Source organism: Aethalodelphis obliquidens, unplaced genomic scaffold, assembly GCF_003676395.1.
Source record: "Aethalodelphis obliquidens isolate GAN/ISIS:26980383/991018 unplaced genomic scaffold, ASM367639v1 scaffold53, whole genome shotgun sequence".
In the NCBI taxonomy this organism is placed as follows: domain Eukaryota; kingdom Metazoa; phylum Chordata; class Mammalia; order Artiodactyla; family Delphinidae; genus Aethalodelphis; species Aethalodelphis obliquidens.
This window is the reverse complement of record NW_020837997.1, coordinates 8,429,879-8,448,519: the sequence shown is the minus strand read 5'-3', so window position 1 is coordinate 8,448,519 and position 18,641 is coordinate 8,429,879. Positions and strand designations below refer to the sequence as shown.

General features: G+C 54.6%; 3 protein-coding genes across 4 annotated transcripts; 1 reads left to right on the top strand and 2 right to left on the bottom strand.

The window, feature by feature from the left end:
* Positions 1–4,532: 4,532 nt before the first annotated feature.
* On the bottom strand, positions 4,533–10,313 carry CD320 (CD320 molecule). Its single transcript, XM_027085315.1, has 5 exons — positions 9,060–10,313; positions 6,257–6,382; positions 5,660–5,893; positions 5,221–5,379; positions 4,533–5,061 (listed from the first exon to the last, which is right to left on the bottom strand). Exons 1-5 carry the CDS (start codon positions 9,196–9,198, stop codon positions 4,922–4,924), a joined length of 798 nt encoding a protein of 265 aa, XP_026941116.1. The 5' UTR covers positions 9,199–10,313; the 3' UTR covers positions 4,533–4,921.
* Positions 10,314–11,844: 1,531 nt separating this feature from the next.
* On the bottom strand, positions 11,845–17,445 carry NDUFA7 (NADH:ubiquinone oxidoreductase subunit A7). Its single transcript, XM_027085316.1, has 4 exons — positions 17,330–17,445; positions 16,826–16,875; positions 13,442–13,591; positions 11,845–12,063 (listed from the first exon to the last, which is right to left on the bottom strand). The coding sequence occupies exons 1-4, from the start codon at positions 17,378–17,380 to the stop codon at positions 11,973–11,975; spliced, it is 342 nt and encodes a 113-aa protein (XP_026941117.1). The 5' UTR covers positions 17,381–17,445; the 3' UTR covers positions 11,845–11,972.
* A 50-nt stretch (positions 17,446–17,495) lies between these two features.
* RPS28 (ribosomal protein S28) lies at positions 17,496–18,633 on the top strand. 2 transcript variants are annotated; one of them, XM_027085317.1, is made up of 4 exons: positions 17,498–17,588; positions 17,683–17,730; positions 18,218–18,351; positions 18,557–18,633. In XM_027085317.1, exons 1-3 carry the CDS (start codon positions 17,550–17,552, stop codon positions 18,338–18,340), a joined length of 210 nt encoding a protein of 69 aa, XP_026941118.1. In that variant the 5' UTR covers positions 17,498–17,549; the 3' UTR covers positions 18,341–18,351; positions 18,557–18,633. The 2 variants fall into 2 exon arrangements, with proteins under 2 accessions (XP_026941119.1, XP_026941118.1); XM_027085318.1 differs by lacking the exon at positions 18,557–18,633 and having other exon boundaries at positions 17,496–17,588; positions 18,218–18,352.
* The last annotated feature ends 8 nt before the right edge of the window (positions 18,634–18,641 follow it).

The following is an 18,641-nucleotide window of genomic DNA, read 5'->3' as shown; positions in this document are numbered from 1 at the left end:
AGCCGCATGGCACAGGGAGATCAGCTCGGTGCTTTGTGACCACCTAGAGAGGTGGGATAGGGAGGGTGGGAGGGAGACGCACGAGGGAGGCGATATGGGGATACATGTATACGTATAACTGACTCACTTTGTTATACAGCAGGAACTAACACCCCATTGTAAAGCAATTATCCTCCAATAAAGATGTTTAAAAAAAAAGATTACATTTCTGTTATGTGAATTTCACTTCAGTAATAATAATAAAGTACAGCGTAATACCGTCGCACACCTGTGAGAATGGCTAAAATCAAAAAGACTGCCCACATCAGGTCATGCCAAGGCTGCAAGGAGATGAAAATATATACATTGCTGGGGGCGGGGGAAGGAAAGTAAGGGCACATCCACTTCGGAAAACACGTTGGCGATTTCTTTAGAATTTAAATATACACCTACCATATGATGCAACCACTGCACTCCTGGGTAGTTTACCCGAAAGAACTAAAAGCAGATGAACGCGCTTACACGTAAGTGTTCTCAGCAGCTTTATTTGCAATCATAAAAAACTGGAAACCACCTAGATAGCCATCAACAGAGGAATTAGGTAAGTGGATGTGGAACAGCCGTACAGTGGAGTACAGCTCCGCCATAAAAGCGAGCTCACTTTTCCTACATGCAAATCACTTTTCCTACATGCAAATCACTTTTCCTACATGCAAATTATTGTAAAATAATTGTGTCAGGTAAAAACTGCCAGACCCAAAAAAAGAAAAAAAAAAAGAAAAGGTACATACTCCATGATTCTAGAAATGCAGCTAATCTACAGTGTCAGAGCCAGTTGGTGGTTGCCTGGGTAATGTGGTGGTAGGGGTGGGAGTGGCAAAAAAAGGGACACAAGGAGACTTTTGGGGGAAGAACCTGGCAAACATGATGCTCAGTGAGAGAAGCCAGACACCAAAGGCCACCTATGGTACGATTCCATTTATACAAAATGTCCAAAAGTCCAGAGAGACAGAATGTGGATCTGTGGTTTTTGTGGTTGCCGGGATGGGGCTGGGAGAGAGGAGTGACCGCTAACGGGGAAGGGGTTTCTTTTCGGGGGGAATAAAAATGTCTTGCCACTAGACAGGTGAGGGTTACACAACACTGCAAGTGTACTAAATACATTGTAGGCTTTAAAACAGTTAATGGTTAATTTCATGTTCTGTGAGTTTTCCAATTAAAAAAAAAAAGAGAAATGGTGAGAGCTGGATAAAGATATACACACGCACACACACACACCCTGGACCCCCCCTCCCCATCTTCACCACTGCAGCCCACACACATCCCCGCCACTCCATCCCCTCCCTTCTCAGGCCCATCAGAATTTCCCCAGGTACTGGGACCCGTGCCCACTTGACCATGTCCCCCTCCTTGTGGGCTCCCCAAACATCCCTCCCTTTTCAACCTTGACCCTCTCTGGAGTTTCTTGGAAGCCAGTCACTGGGCTTGCTGCCTATAGGATGGGGTGGGCAGCTGGCAGCACAGGGTGACCCTGCTTGAGAGAACAAAGGCAGCTGAAACCTGGCCTGCTCATGCATGAAGGGCATTTGCACCTGTGGCTGCCCCAATGTGCAGGTGACAAAGCTGGCCCTGAGACAGCAAAGCCACCTGCCCACAGCCAGTCAGCTGGCTCCAGTGGACAGGAGTTGCCCACTCCAGCCTGCCCATTCCCAGCTCGTGCCCTCTGCCCCCGTGGTGGCCCCAATGAACTAGGCCTCCCTGGTGTTCGTGCCCCTGTGTGGCCCCCACCTGTGCCCCCAGCACACACCTGGGCTGACCTGAGACCCTGCTGAAAGCAGCAGGAGCGATGCTGGCCCAGTTCTGGACCTGAGCATTCGAAGCATTAGAAGGGTTTTGGCTCTGCGCTTTGGGGAAACCCGAGTCACCAGAAAAGGGATGCGGCCGTCCTGCTTGGGTGCCCACGTGGAAGGGCCATCCAGAGAGGCCACGTAGAGAGGGAGAGGCGTCCCCATCCACCCATGCGCCAGACACGACATTGGCACCGTCCAATGACATGGTAACATCCAGCCAGTCCAGCCCCCAGATGCCAGCAGCCACCATTCACGGGGAAACAAAGAGCCGCCAGCCAGGCCAGTCAACGTGGAACCACAAAAGGGAATATGCCGGTGGTTGTGTGGAGCCCGTCAGCGCAGGGTGGTTTGTACCACCGATCACTGAGAATCCAGCTGACACCCGGGAAGATCCAGACCCTAGACCTCAGCTCAGGTGGCGTCTGACACCGGCCTCACCCCCCTAACATGCCCTGTTGGCCCACTGCAGCTGTCCACACCTGAACAAAAACGAAGGGGGAAAAAAATCTAAAAACAAGAAAATGCTACTCCCTGGCATAACTCCCTCCTGCCAACTAGAAGAAGCCCACCAGGGTTCCAGTTCTGCAGCAGGAAACCTCGGCCCAGCTCAGGGGCTGGGAGGTATCCAGCAGGCGCCGGTGGAAGGCCTTGTACCCCAGGCACCTGGGCGCCCTCTGGTCCACCGTCAGTCAAAGTCCCCCAATCCTGGCTGCAGCCCACCTCCCAAGCCCCCACGGCTGCCCGACAGAGAACTCGGGCCCCTCACAGGCTTCCTGAGGCCCAGACTCCAAAGCCCATTGGGAATTCCAGATCCCACGAGACATGCTGCATGGACCAAAATAAACAAACAAACAAACCTCCCATGGGGGGCGGAGCCCCAATGCTGAACTTTCCCACCCTTCCCACCCCCAGGAAGATCTATCTTCTCCCAGCATGTTGTCATCAGGGACCAGCTCCCTGCTTGCTGGATGTCAAAGCCGCGAGACCCTGTATGGGACCCTGGGTGCTCCCCTGGGCTACCAGGGCCCCGGCCACCACATTCGGAGATGAAGAAAATGAAGGTCAAAGAAGAGCCGTGTCCTCATCACCCAGCAGTTACGGGGTGTATTAACTACACTTTCTGTATTCTTTTTCTGTGGCCGCGCCACACGGCTCGCAGGATCTTAGTTCCCCAACGAGGGATTGAACCCAGGCCCTCGGCAGTGAAAGCGCGGAGTCCTAACCACTGGACCGCCAGGGAATTCCCAGTTTCTGTATTCTTGACACCCTGTCAGCTGAGGCCTCACTGACCGGGAAGGGGCTGTCCCTCAAGGGGTTAGCGAGTTCCTGGAGATGACAAACAAGTAACCAGTGAGTGTACCTCTCCTATGCATACCAGGCAATCCAGAGCCACTGTGCCCCTTCCCTGCTCACCCCAGGGCCACTGTAGTGTGAGTGCCTGACATTAAGCAGGATCTTAGTTCCCCGACCAGGGATTGAACCCGTGCCCCCTGCAAGGGAAGCGTGGAGTCCTAACCACTGGACTGCCAGGGAAGTCCCTGACGTTAAGCTTTTGATTGCCAACACCCACCATGAACAAACACACAGATAGCTGCATGACACAGCTACCAGCAACACAACCTACCTGGTTATTAGCTACCCCAACCTAGGAAGGTCCCCTTTTCAGAAACCCTAGGCAACCTTGACAAGTGACGCCTTGAACGACCCCGCTTTCCCTTATGGCACCCTAATTCCAGCTCTTATGCTTTATATTCAATAAAGAGGGAATCCGAGACTCCGACCCCCGGACCCTAATAAAGGCAGAGACCCAGGTCTGCGTTCCCTCCCTCTCTCTCTCCCCACGATCTTGCTCCGTGGCCCTCAGAGGGGGTGCCTGCTGTGTACCCTCCAGAACCAGTGAGTAACGAATCTTGTTCTGCCAAGTTCCCTGATGGTTTTTCCTGAAGTACGTCCTGTGATCATGATAAGAACCACGAGGGCCGGCCTAGCCACAATGCTGGCTCTAGCTGGGGTAACGTCTGTGAGGGCCTTGCTGTAAGTAGTAGGGGCCCAGGTGTCCTCAGATGCTGCTCTCTGAAAGCCTTGCCATCGATAGGCTGAGATGTACACGATACTCAGTGCCGACACCCCAGAGCCCATGGAAATTACTCAGTCTAGCCAGTTCCAAGCCTGTTTACCCTGCCTCACCCATTCCTCCCAGTGGAAACCACAATAAAAGCTCCTGTCCATGTTGTTCCCTCTCGCTCTGCCTCCTGATGGACCCTGGTGCTTCCCCGTGTGGTTCCACATGGCCTGTTATGCCCTTCCTCTTGGGATCGGTGAGTAACAAAGTGTCTTTTCAGTGGCAGTCATCTGCTGATCTGTTGGCCTTGGCATAGCTGCATAATGAGAAGACCTACATTTGGAAACAGGGTGGAGACCAACCTGGGGACACCCAGCTTCCATCTCAAAGAGAAGAAGCCATAATGGATGGAGGTCCCCCAGCCCAGGACTCTGGGAGGCACTGCCCAAGGTCTGCTCCATTTGGGGGATGCAAACTGTCCTGCTGCCCCCAGCCCCACTGTCCCCTGCTCTGGATTCCAGGAAGCCAGAGGCAGGGTCCCCAACTCCCACCCTCTCTGGGCTTGGGTGCTCCAGAGGAGGGGCTGCAGCAGAGCCCCCAGGCTGCCCAGGCAGAGGGAGACAGAGGCCCAGAGGCAGGCAGAAGACGTGAAGCAACTTTAATCACCACCCTCAGGAGGGGGCAACAGTAGTATCTGAGCAGGGGGGCCAGCCCGGGAATGACCTAGGGCCAGCCCCTCGGTTCTGGCTGTGGCACGTTCCCCGGATATCTGAGCAGGGGGGCCACCCCGGGAACGACCTAGGGCCAGCCCCACGGTTCTGGCTGTGGCACGTTCCCCATCCAGGCTCCTCGAGTCCAGGGGAGGGTCTGGACACTCCCAGCCTCCACGATCACATCTGCAGGAGCTCAGGTACTTGGCGCCACGTGGCCAGAAGAACCCAGGTCTGGGGGCTGGTGTGCCAACAGCCACGCGCGGGTCCCCATACCTGCCATACTCGGGACCGTGTGACGTGGCAGCAAGAAATCATCCTCAGAGAACTGAGGCCGTCCTCTCTGACTGCAGAGACCCCTTCACAGACACCAGCAGCCCCAGCGGGGACAGGCGTCCCTGGGCACAGAGCCGTGACCACGTGAAGAGGATGGCGGCGGCCAGACCTACACTTAGCACCACTGTGGGGGACAGAAAGACAGGAGTGGGTGAGGGGAGGGGGTGGCAGGAGGCTCACACCCACCGAGCTCCTAACACACTGGAAAGGGGGTTCTGCAGCCTGCCGGCTCCCAGGAGCAGCTGCTCCAAGCCCCAGGGGTGGGAGGACCTGTTTATCTTACCAGCAGCTGCAATGATCCCATAGGCACTTCGGTTTCCAGACTGAACTGAGTCCCGGTCCCCGACAGAGGTGACTGTGGCATTCCTGAGATAAGTGACACTCTCCAGGGTCACAGGGGTCCCCATGGACGTGGCACTCCCTTCTTGGAGGGTCTTGGTTCCTGCAATAAGTCCAGGCATTCAGTAGCTGGGGAGGGGGCACCTGGGGCATGGGGGGATGAACAGATGTTTCTGGTGCCCAGGGGGGACCTTAGGGCTCACCCTCCATCCCAAATTCAGTGAGGTTGGTGAGCCCTGCTACCCGAGTGCCCTCGTGCAGCCGCCATGGGAATACGGGCACAGGCAGACACACGTGTCCACGCTCCCAGCCTTGTCATACACTGGAAGGTGTCAGGCGTCCCTGTCTACCGACCCACCCTCCCCGCCCCCACAGGCACACACCACAGCCAAGCTCATCGCTGGAGTCGGAACAGTCCGGGTGGCCATCGCAGAGCCACGTGCGTGGGATACAGGAACCGCCCAGCGGGCAGCGCAGCTCTCCCTCCGGGCAGGGCTGGTGCCCGCAGTTGAGAACATTCTTGTTGATGCCATCAGGGCAGTCATCGATGCTGTCACAAGAGCAGGGGCTGCCAGTGGGTGGCTTGCACTGCCCATCCTGGGCACACGGCTCAGTACCTGGGGTACAAGGTGAGTCAGGTCTCAAACACCCAGCCAAGAGGGCCCAGGTACTCCCCACAGCCCAACCTCCTGCAAGCCCCGCCTTCCGAGAACAATCGACCCTATATGTTTCGCCCATCCCAAAGGCTCCTCCCCCTGCTTCTGTTAGCTCCACCTTCCAAGGACTCGCCTCCCCGCAAGCCCTCCCTCCCGACCCCACTAACTCCGCCCCGCTGCAAACCCACCTCTCCCCAGACCTCCTTCTTTTCAGGCCCCGCCCACCCCAGAGTGCCCTGTCTGAAAGCCACATCCCTTCCACAAGCACCTCCTCCCTGTGGCCCCACCCCTTGCAAGCCCCGCCCCCAGGGCATGGCCACTCACTGCACTCCTCCTCGTCACTGCCATCAAGGCAGTCCTTGTCAACGTCGCAGCGCCAGGTGAGGGGCACGCATAGGCCATCACTCCTGCACTGGAAGTTGGTGGGCGGGCACGAGGCTGCGCTGGGGCCTGAGAGATGCACACAAGTGAGGCCTGGGAGGTCTGGACCCTCCTTTGGAAGCACAGTGTCACAGGCTGCGACCACCAGGAGACAGGCCAGGTCCCAGGAACTACATTGGTGGTCACCCTTTGCTAAGGATGCACTATGTGTGGGCCTTGGAGCTGAGCAGTTCACAGCCTCACCAAGAGCCCTACTGGGCAGATTCTACTCCCATGCCCATTCTACACAAGACACTTAGGAGAAGTAAGGCCTGAGGCTACAAGCTAGTGGCAGAGTCGGGGTTCGAACCCAGGTCTCACTGATCCCGGGGTCTTTACCCGGCTCCAAATGGCCAGATGGTCTCCCCAGGAGTCTCTCCAAGTTCCGTGGTTAAACAGACTGGGGGAGGAGCCATCTCTGAAGCTGGCCTGGCTCAGGCCCACCTGTCAGGGTCAGCAGGGCCCATTATGTCCCAGCTGCTCAGCAAAGGGGAAACTGAGGCCTTGGGTAGAGGACCTGCTTAGTCACTGTGGCTTGTCGACTCACCCACTAAACTCCTCCCAGATCTGACCACTTTCCCCATCCTGAATGTGCCACCACCTCTCCAGATTCCCCACCCCCATCTCCACTCAGACACCGGAGACCTCTCAGCACCACACCATTTGGTCACCCACCCTTGCCCCCCTTTGCTCAAAAACAGCCCTTGGTCAGAAATAGAGACACAGATGTAGAGAATAAACGTATGGACACCAAGGGGGGAAAGTGGCAGGGTGATGGTGGTGGGACGAATTGGGATTGACATATATACACTAATATGTATAAAAGATAACTAATAAGAACCTGCTGCATAAAAAAATAAAATAAAATTCAAAAAAACCCAGAAACCCAGCCCTTGGTCCCATGACCCTCTCACAACCAAATTCTACAACCTCCATGTGGCCCGCAAGTCCTGAGCAGCCCTGAACCCTCCCTGGACCTCCCACTTTCCCCCTCTTCATCAAGCTCCCTCTGACCCGGCCACCTTGATGCTTCTGCAAGAGGCCTGGCCTCGTTTTCCCCCTCAGGGCTTTTGCCCATGCTGTTCCCTGGCCCAGTTTGCCCTCTCCTCCCTCCTCTCTGCACCTCGTGATTTCCTCCTCAGACTTCACAGTCTCAGCTTATTTCCTGGGATGGGCCTCAGGCCCCTCTCAGAGACCCCTGAAGCTCAGCCTCCCACTTAGAACAATGGCCCTTGAACTGGCACCCGCGTAGACTGGACACTTAGTGGTGGTCAGGGCAGTGACCTTTTGACTGTAAACCCGGGGCAGCGCCTAGTGATAAGTGGACACAGGTCACACAATGGTCCGGGCTGAGTCCAGCTGAGATGTGAGCCTTCCTGGACCCAGAGCAGGATGAACACAGAAGGGCCTGGAAGCGGGGCCATCAGGCGGGAGTCCAAGGGACAGAGGAAGGGAGTGGGCTTTATGGTTTCCTCCTGGGTGCAGCAGGGAGGGTGGCAGATACCTGGCTTGGCCCCAGCCTAGTCCCCCTCCATACAATCCTGGTCCTCTTGTCCCTTCCACCTTTACTCACGAGGGCCTGTGCCTCCAAGCCCCCACTCCCCACAGCCAGCCCCTCCGCAGGCCGGCCTCCAGGCCCAACTGTGCCTGTGGGCCACACAGTCCCTAAGCTCTGTGGAGCCAACTGCAGCTGACTTCCTTCCCTGCCCATGGGGATCTGGCAACCTAAAGCTTCCTCCCCAGGACTTGCCACTCTCCCTAGCAACCTCTGACCTCCTTCCCCGGCCTGCTGGAGCATGTGTCCTTCTGTAAAGTGGGTTGGCAGCAGAACAGAGTGGACCTGGCTTCACAGGGCTTTGGTTTGGAGCAACCAGTGGTTGCACCTCCCAGCCTCAGTTTCTCCACCTGTAAAAGGGGCACGCTAGGAGTCCCTACCACAGTGTGCTAAAGAGAAGAGACTGCTTGCGTGTAGAGTGTGGTACTTGGTTAACGTGAGTCCTGATCCTTGTAGGAACCAGGACCATTTAGCCTGAAAAGGCAGGGGCTTTGGGGTGAGATGGGGAACCAGATAAGACGGTGTGTGAACCTGAGTCACAGCTGAAAGTCAGGGGCACCTGTGAGCACAAAGAGGTCACTCTAACCTGCCCAGCTGCCTCTGGGTACCTCTGAGAGGTCCACCAACATCATTTAGGCCAAGGCAAACGTGTCCAAGGGCCTGGGGTCACAGGGAAGACCTTTTTTTCTCTAAGGCCGGAGAAGGAAGGTGCAGAGATTGGGAGGGCGGGAAACGGTCGCCGAGCAAACTCAGCCACATGGCCCTAGGCGCCAGGGTATGGAAGCCGCAGCTGCTGAAGGCGCCAGGAGACCAGCTCCGTAAGGTTGGAAGTCGGAGAAGCAGAGCCTGTAAAGAACTTTCCTGCCCACGCTGGAGTGAAGGGTCGCTTAGAGGTGACACCGGGGCTTGACAAAGCAAAGCGAGTGTAAGCAGGGCCGAAGCAGGGTAGTTAAAGGCTGGCAGAGCAACCCAGGCGGAGGGTCCCTCACTGGGGAAGGCTCATTCAAGGGCCTGGGTCCCCTAGAGCCACGTGCAGGGGGGAGTGACCGGGACAGACGTGCGGCGCAGCCAACGGTAAGGCGCTGCTGGCGGGCAGGGGCGGAGCTAAGCTGCAGGCTTGGAGGGCGCCGGGGCTGTACGGAGCACACTCACCTGGGGCCTGGGTCAAGGACCATGCCGGGATCGAGGTCGGGGCGGCCTCCAGGCCCAGCCCGAAGCTGAGCAGTACCCGCAGCGCTAGGCCGAGGGCCGCAGCCCGCTGCGCTCGGTCCCCCGCCATCCAACCGCTCATCGCGCCACCCCTGCCTGACGCCGGCTCCGGCCAAGACCAGTCCCTGCCTCGCTCTGATCCGTGTACGCGCGTGCGCAAAGATCCGGGGGGCGGGGCCCACGCCCCAGGCGGGTCCCGAGGCGGCCACGCGTTATGGGTACCGTAAATGTCCGAATGCGAGGGGACCCACTATTTGAGGCTCTTTCCCACTGTTCCCTGTGACAAGGTATATCGAAAGGTATTGGTCCTATTTGAAATTAGAAACTTCTGGAGGTGCAAACGAACTAGTACCGACAAGTCTTGTCAACTTACAATATTTAACATTCCACATGCACCAAATACTCCTGCCTAATTATCCTAATATGGCAGCCACTTCGCCCAGGCACGCCCTCCTCCTGCTTCTCTCGAGCGCCCGACTTATTTACTTTGGTTTATAGTCTGATTCCCCACCAGAACGTCAGGCCCAGGAGGACGGGAACGCTGTGTTGCTCATTGTATCCCCAGTGCCTGGAACTGAGCCTGACACATAGCAGGCTCTTAAATATTTGGTAAATAAATGAAGGAAATGTTGGTTCTCGGTTTTCATCCTGGGTCCTCTATCCCTTGCACCTGGATGTTCTCACCGATGCTCACTACCTCATTAACCCGCATAGGCTCCTCAAAGGGAGGCGGGTCTTATATTTTACTCTGGGAACAAGACAGCCTGGGCTTTCTCTTCTCACGCTCACCCAGTAGGCACATAAAATACAAACCTTCTGCAGGTTTTCTATCCAATTGGCTGCTGTGTTTTATCTACAGCTCTGCCCCTAGGAGAAGCAGCGCTACTGCCAGCAGGCCCCCCAGACAAGTCACTGTCCTCAGCGTTGTAACAGCTGTGCAAATTTCCCGTGAAGCAACACAAAAGCACAGAAAGGCCTCTATTTGCAGGTTGATGGCATCCTTATTCAAAAGTGTTAGAGATTATAGCTGCCTTTGGAGCATATGTATATATATACATATATATAAATTTTTTCATAATCTCCAATTCCCAGGAGACATGGGGTAAGAGGCAAAGGTGCACTGGTGCAGAGGCAGTTGGAAAGGGCAGCAAATAGGACTGACTGCGGCAGGGGAAGGGAGGGGAGGGGAGCGTCCCACACCACCTGTGAGGCTTGGCTTCTTGGTGAGGTTGGCATCTGGGGTCCAGGGAGAAAAACTGAAGAAATTGTGGATTCACCCAGCTGACAATATGTAGCGGCTGAGTGCAGACTCATCAGCGGCTAGGTTCAGGGCCATCTCTCAGTGAGCCTGAGAGTTCTTTGTCTCTTCATGCCTGTTCTTCTGTTGAGGGTAAAAGGGTTTGACAACAGCTATAACCACAGGCTTGCTCCGGGAAGGAACCAAGGTCACAGATATAACGCATTTAGAACGGTACCTGGCATAGAGGAAGTGCTCAAGAGGTGTCAGACCTCTTTCTTACTGCAGTCCCTCGCCAAACTTCAAGTCTGGGTCATAAATCCTTTTTTCTTTTTTTTGGCTTATACGGTAAACGACAATTTATTTTCTCACGGTTCTGGAAACTGGGAAGTCGAAGACCGTGGTGCCAGCAGATTTGGTGTCTAGTGAGGGCCTGCATCCTCAGTGACAACCATCTTTTCACTGCTACCTCACTTGGCAGAAGGGGGCTGGGTCATAAAACTTTGTTCAGAAACTTTCAATGGCACATCTTGCCTGGGGTCTTTAAAAGCCCCAGCGTTACCCTCCTTGTGGCCTCTGCACACCCTGCCCAGCTCTCCTGATCTTTCTGTAGCTAATTCATCCTTTGTTCCAACCAGAATCCCACCTCCTCCAGGAAGCCTTCCCAGCCTTTTCTTCTCATAAGCATTTAGCATTTGTACCACCCACTCTTGGGGCACTTATACCTCCTCCTGGGACTGTGACCCTTTTCCTGCCTTGCTCCCAGCTTCCAAAGGCGGGCCAGCCTCGACACTCTCCAGGCATACAGCTGATCTTCACCCACTGATGGGCTTTGGGGTTCTTCCACAGGGCAGCCACAACACTCCCCCACCTGAGGTCACCACATGGCTCCCCTTCGCTCCTACAACCAAATCAAGGCCATTTCCTTTTCAGCTTTCACTCCCTGCTTATTCCTCCACAGAAAGAAGCCCCTTCCTTTCCTGGGCTGACTCCGCCTCGCGTCCCCCAGGCCCACACAGAAACGTTTCTGGCTCAGGGAGGCCTTTCCCCACTGGCCTAGGTGAGCCTTCCCTGTGAGCCACCTCACTGTCCTCTGCCGTCCCTGCTGAGCGGCAGGGTGGTCAAGGTCAGGCAGGGGCCACAGTGGGAGCCTGCTGGTGAATGTCCGCACAAGCAATGGCTGGTTAGGAGAGCTCTCGGGAGACAAGGAAGCGAGCTGTTTTTGTTCCGCCGCACTGTCCTTTACAATCAGTGCCCCCAAACACCTAGAGGTCCTGGAACCCGCTCTGACACTCTCAGAGTTAGAGCCAGGCCCTCGTGAAAGGGACGGTGACATCTCTGTGCCCAGTGACAGCACCGTCACCCTGGAGCTCGAGAACCACTATCCTCCCCTGCTCCTGGAGCGTTCATAGGATTAAGAGATTCGGCACCAACTTCACCCTGAAGTTCAAGTAAGCCTGTGTGTCCTTTCAAAAGTAAAAACAGAAGCGATTCTGGAGAGCTCAATATATATTTTTTATAAATTAGGTCACGTTCTCCCCAGAGGGAATCCAAAGTCCAAGGAAAAGGAAGCACTCCAGTGGCCCTGAGGGCTTAGCCAGGCACCCTGGGGCACAGTGTCACAGGTAAGGCTGATCCCTGGACAGCTCCCACCTCTTTATGGGAGGAGCTGGCGTCACAGCCTTCTTCTCAGTGGCTGCTACAGCCGAGCTGGAAGATGAAAACAGACTTGAGTTAGGCCCAGGTTTCAGAGAACAGTGTGGAGGAAGCTGCGGGAGACCCCCCTGCCCCAGCAGGAACACATCTGCTGACACCATGGATCTGGAGGCCAGGGTGCAGGGTGTTTCAGAATGCCCAGAGCCCTCCAATGGGGTCCCCCAAAGGGTGAGCTGACAAGCCCCGAGCCCTGCATGAACCCCTGGTCGGCGTGCCTTGGCTCCTGGTCCCAGAACCAGCATGAATAGCTGGGCTCCTCCTCCAGCACCCCTTCCCACTCGCACCCCACTCCCGCTGCCCCAGAACAGGACACTGGCAGAAGGGCCAAGGACCAGCACTGGGGGTCTGGGCAAACTGCTTTGAAATCATGCGTCTACTACCTGCCAGCTGTGTGACCCAGGCAGGGCACTTGGTCTCTCTGTGACTCAATTTCTTCTTCTGCGGCAGGGGCCATCGCTGCCTAACTCATGGAGTTATCAGGAGGCAGATATGGCACTGACTCCATTCTTGAGCTTACAGATTTTAATTATGAGGATTAATCCTCAGAACGACTCTGCTATCGACAGAATGGGTCCCCACAAAATCCATATGTTGAAATCCTACGCCCCAATGTGATGATGTTACGGGGTGGAGCCTTTGGGAGGTGACTAGATCATGAAGGTGAAGCCCTTATGAATGGGGTTAGTGCCCTTATAAGAGACCCTAGAGATCCCTTACCCCTTCCAACATGTGAGGACATGGCAAAAAGATACCATCTGTGGGGACTTCCCTGGTGGTCCAGTATTAGGACTCAGCACTTCCACTGCAAGGGGCATGGGTTCGATCCCTGGTTGGGGAACTAAGACCCCACATACTGCATGGTGTTGCAAAAAAAACGATACCATCTATAAACAAAGAAAGTGCCAGACACCGAATCTGCAGGAACCTTGAACTTGGACTCCCAGCTTCCAGAACCAAGAGAAACAATTTTCTATTGTTTATAAGCCACCCAGTCTTGGGATTCTGTCCCAGCAGAACTCTCTAAAGTAAATAACATTATTGTTCCTGGTTAATTAAGAGACAGTGCCTGATGCCAGGGACCAAAGTGGGTTTTGAGGGGCCTGAGGTTTATACAATTCTCTCTTTAAGAAGAATATAAAATTACAAAAACAACAATCCCTGGGCTTCTTCCAAGGCCCTTGAAGGGCCCTTGGAGCTTCCTCTGCTTTTTGCAGGAAACCCACCCAGGGTGGGTGGGGATTCATGAGCTCTCAGATGAAAAGCCCCCGGCAGTACATTTCCTGCCACAGTTGATGCTCAACAGACTTGGGACCTTGAAAAGCACAAGCAGGAGAGAGGGCTGGTCGCAGGAGGGGTGTTGAGGCATCCTCACCTCTCTGCTGGCTTCCCTGACGCCAGCACCTTCTGTGAGGACATGACGATCGAGGGCGGCGTGGCTTCCCGGCGGCCATCACGTGTACAGTAGTAATTGTTGGAAAGTTTGTGGCTGGGGCCCACGGGGAGCTTGGGAGGAGGCTGAGTTCTGAGGAGAAAGAACATGGGCACTGAAACAAAAATGACAAGTCGTTCTCACTGCGTGGCTGTGCTAGAACATGGGCCCATCACCTCAGTCACGAGGCTTGGGGTTGGCAGCCCCTTGGATGTGCTGCAGGCCAGGGGTATCCCTTGATACACTGCCATGACCATATGCCTGGGGAGGGTCCAATGCCTGCATTGGATGTGAAGGTGCTGGAAGGCCAGGCCTGGGTCTGCCCCACCACAGGTCCCCGACCTGCCCCAAACGTGGCAGGTATGGAGGACCCTTTCATGAGGGAGACCTGTTCCCACCTCTCCATGGCCCAGAGCTTGGCAGCTGGCCTCATTTCCACCACAGGTCCTCGGGAAATGAAGAGGCTGGGGCCTGGGGCTCTGCCCATCACCTACCAAGTAATCGTGGTCAGCAAACGCTTGGGAAACAACCCCAGACTTGGCTCATTCTGAGGGGTTTTGTCCCCAAAGGCCAGGCTGCAGAACCTCTGGGTTTCCAGTTCTCTCAGGAACTCTCTGAAGAACTCTTACTGGGATCAAGCCTTATTACTCAAAGAGCATTTTGTCCTCTGAGGTCTCTGCTGCCACCTCGTGGTCACTGCCACCAGAGGGGGAGTGAACAGAGCTCTGTCCTCGCTTGACTAAACCCTGGGGTCAATATACAAAGTTTGAGGCCTGAAAACTAATCGCTAACCTCGCTAACAAAAGACACTAACAAAAAACAAAATCACTAACAAAACATGTGCTTCCCTGGAAACCATTGCAGAGACGGAGGGCAGAAAAGATAGAAAAATCATAAACAGATCGGGTTCTCATTCATCTTTTTTGTTTGTTTATTTATTTGCCTGCATTGGGTCTTCTTTGCTGTGTACAGGCTTTCTCTAGTTGTGGTGAGCAGGGGCTACTCTTCATTGCAGGGCGCGGACTTCTCAACGCGGTGACTTCTCTTGTTGCGGAGCACGGGCTCTAGGTGCGCAGGCTTCAGTAGTTGTGGTACACGGGCTTAGTTGCTCCGCGGCATGTGGGATCTTCCCGGAGCAGGGCTTGAACCCGTGTCCCCTGCATTGGCAGGAGGATTCTTAACTACTGCGCCACCAGGGAAGTCCCTCATCTGGGTTTTTAACCAACTTTTTTCTGATAATCATTTTGCCAGGACTTAAGTTTTTCTTAAAACAAGTGATAGTCATTGTACCAAGGAGAAAAAAAGAAATACAGATAAAAACAAAGTTTAAAAGCTTAATATTAAAAACAGTATCCTAATTCCCTGGCAGTCCAGGGGTTAGGACTCAGTGCTTTCACTGCTATGGCCTGGGTTCGATCCTGGTCAGGGAACTAAGATCCCACAAGCTGTGCGGCATGGCCAAAAAAAATTTTTTTAATAAATAAAAAATAAATTAGGGACTTCCCTGGTAGCGCAATGGTTAAGAATCCACCTGCCCATGCAGGGGACACGGGTTCGAGCCCTGATGTGGGAGGATCCCACATGCTGTGGAGCAACTAAGCCCGTGTGCCATAACCACTGAGCCTGAGTGCCACAACTACTGAAGCCCGAGCGCCTAGAGCCCGTGCTCTGCAACAAGAGAAGCCATCACAATGAGAAGCCTGCACACCGCAACGAAGAGTGGCCCCTGCTCGCCGCAACTAGAGAAAGCCCGCGCACAGCAACGAACACCCAATGCAGCCAAAAATAAATAAATATATTTTTTAAAAATTAAAAAAAAATAAAATAGGACTTCCCGGTGCCGCAGTGGTTAAGAATCTGCCTGCCAATGCAGGGGACACGGGTTCGAGCCCTGGTCCAGGAAGATCCCAACATGCTACAGAGCAACGAAGCCCATGCGCTGCAACTACGGAGCCTGAGCTCTAGAGCCCGTGAGCCACAGCTACTGAAGCCCGCGTGCCTAGAGCCCATGCTCCGCAACAAGAGAAGCCACCGCAATGAGAAGCCCACGCACTGCAAAGAAGAGTAGCCCCCGCTCGCCGCAACTAGAGAAAGCCCGCGCACAGCAATGAAGACCCAACGCAGCCAAAAATAAATAAATAAATTTTTAAAAATAATTAAAATAAAATAAATAAAGGCAATATCCTGTGTTGAAGTTAGAATCTGCTTAACCCCTGGAGTGCAGAGATGACCCTCTGTTGGCCAGGGACCAACAGAAAACGAGCACACAAAGGATAAAAAGAACCAGCGCCCAACGGAAAGGCCTAAATGAATCACTAGGGGGCGCCATTACCCTTTAAAAAAAAGTTGAAAATTTTACAAAACTGTTTCCTCAACTGTATCAACTACCCTGGATGGAAAAGCAATTTAAAACTTTTGATATTTGGAATCAGTCACAACATGCAGGCATTCACACAGACTTGGTTATTTTAATGTTATTGTTCTTCTTTTCATGCTAACCCTCCATGGCTGCCTTACCTTTGCCTGCCACTCATATATATATCGCTATTCCCCATTCCTCAGAGTGTTTCAGCCACACTAGCCTCCTTCCTACTTCTGGCTCTGTCGGGCTGCACAGCCTTGGCACTTACTGCTGCCTCTGCCCGGAATGTTTTAATAACTATCCTTTGGCATTTCAGGTGACTCAAATGTCAATCCCTGAGGCCTTTCCTGATTACCTGATCTGAGGTAGGCACCCTCCAGCTTATTCACTTTGTTTTGTCTTCAGAGCATTCTAGAACAATGTTTTTTACTTGCTGTGTTTATTTCCCTACTATGCTATGTTTCTCCCTCCTCCCCAGGATATGAGCTCCATGAAAGGAATGAGAATTTTTTTTGTTAGCACTGGTATCCCAGAGGGCTGAGGACACAGCAGGGGTTTGTAAATGTCAAGTAATTTTTTGACTCAAATGAGTTTGAAATCAAGACACTTCTGGGTTCAAATCCCAGCTGTTACTTGCTGGCTTCTGAGTGATTTTAAGCAAATGATTTAGTCTCTCCGAGCTTCAAATATTTTCATGTGTAGCTTGGGGATGATAACACTAACAGGGCCACACTTCGGACTGCAAATCACACTGATTCCCACTCATAATTCAAGCCCCATCTGGTTGTTCCACGAGCACCACTCTCAGACATAGTCCAGCAAGATTAAAGGCAAACCTCTGCCTCCACTAGAGGCGGCTAGAGGCAGGATTTCGGCCCAGTGTTTCAGGGGTCTAAAAGAACAGGAGTTTTGTTTTTGATGGAAGGACAGGATTGCAGTCCGGGCAGCGAGCGGGGCTTGCTCACCGCTTGGAGATCTCCTGGTAACGCAGCTGCAGCTTCGCCTGCAAGTCTTGCTGTGGGAGAAAGAGAGGAAGGAGGTCAGCCCGCAGGGCACCCCAGAAGAGAAGGCCAGCGAACGTGGGGCAGTCCAGGGCTGGACAAATGAAGGGAAGGCGGGAGATGGGCATTTGGCGACAAGGATATGGGCCCTGGAAGTGAACAGGAAAGCTGGAGGCCGGGGCCACAAGATCCAAAGTTAAGAAGGACTAGGTAAATCCCAGGCCTGAGTGGGACCCCAGCCAAGAGAGGGCCAAGGGCTGGAGGTGGAGGTGGGCGTGCCCTGGGCTGGAAAGGTCAAGAGCTGGAGGCTCCGGGCTGAGAGCGGGGTCCCGGCTTATAAGGGGAATCTCGGCACCACTGGCCTCGGCCCCAAAGGTGCAGGAGGGGGGTGAGTAACGGGAGCGTGTCCGGGGCGCACGGAGCCCACAGCCCCACCCTCCCCAGTGCAGCCCTTCCCGCCCCGCGCACCCCGGATGCCCAGTTCCGCAGCCGCTGGATGAAACGAGTAGCAGACGCCATCTTTCCACCCTGCGCTGAAGGGCGCCGGTGACGTCTCTACCGCGAGGGCTGCTGGGAACATGGAGTATGTTCTCGCGAGAACGGGAGTGGGCGGGGCTAGGACGCCTTATAAACGTTGTCTCTGAAGCACGTGACTCCTCTCCGCCCGATCAGTCGCTGTGCCGCCGTTATGGATACGAGTCGTGTGCAGCCCATCAAGCTTGCCAGGGTGAGGCGGAAGCCCGGGTTTGAGGGCCCGGATGAGGGAGGAAGGAGTAGGGGAACCGGGTGGTCCAGATCTGATCCCAGCTTCTTTATCCCAGGTCACCAAGGTGCTGGGCAGGACCGGTTCGCAGGGACAGTGCACGCAGGTGAGCTGGAGAGACGAGGAGGCGGGGTCTGGGGTCTTGAGTCTCCGATGATGACTTCTGTGCCCTGGTATCTTGAGAACCGATACGTACCCTTTTTCGGAAAGCTCGCGGACGGTCCGAGCCTTTGCCGAGGCCTTGTCCCTCATTCCTTGGGCTCTGACATACCTCGTTCTCCTGGCTCAGCCAATCCCAACGACCACTGTGTAGCTCCACGCCCTCACGATTGTGCTCCCGTCCCCGACGGGCCCAGAGCGGCAGTTGTCCCCCACCAGTGGCTTTTTCTGGCGCTCGAGAGCTTTGTTCTCCACGCTTCGGCCCCTCTCTGGCTTCTCTCCCGGCCCAGACCTACTTCCCAGGCTCAGCCCCCTTTTTAAGTGTGTCTACGCAGGCACGTTCTCTGAATCCAAGTCAGCTGGCTATCCCACGGTGCCAGTTTGTGGCAGACACTGACTTCTTCCCGGTCCCCCACCCCCCGTCAACCCCATAGGTGCGCGTAGAATTCATGGACGACACGAGCCGTTCCATCATCCGAAACGTGAAAGGCCCCGTGCGCGAGGGCGACGTGCTCACCCTATTGGAGTCAGAGCGAGAGGCTCGGAGGCTGCGCTGAACTTGGGACTGGTGAGTGCACAACTGGAGTGGGAAACAGTAGACCTTTGGCTGGTGGTAGGGAGGTTTCGCCAAGCATACGGATGAGGGGCTCTTGCAGGGGCTCTTGGTGGCGGGGTGTGAAGAAAGGGTTTGCTGAGATTGGCAAGACGGGGGAGGGAGTTTGCCACTTGCTGAGAGCGACCTGTCAGCATCTCATACTTGGGTTTGTTTACAGGGTCCTGGATGTCTGGGTCGACTACCTGGCCCACGAGGATGATCTGCTTTTAATAAATCGTTTATATTCTGTGTAAACTTGGGGT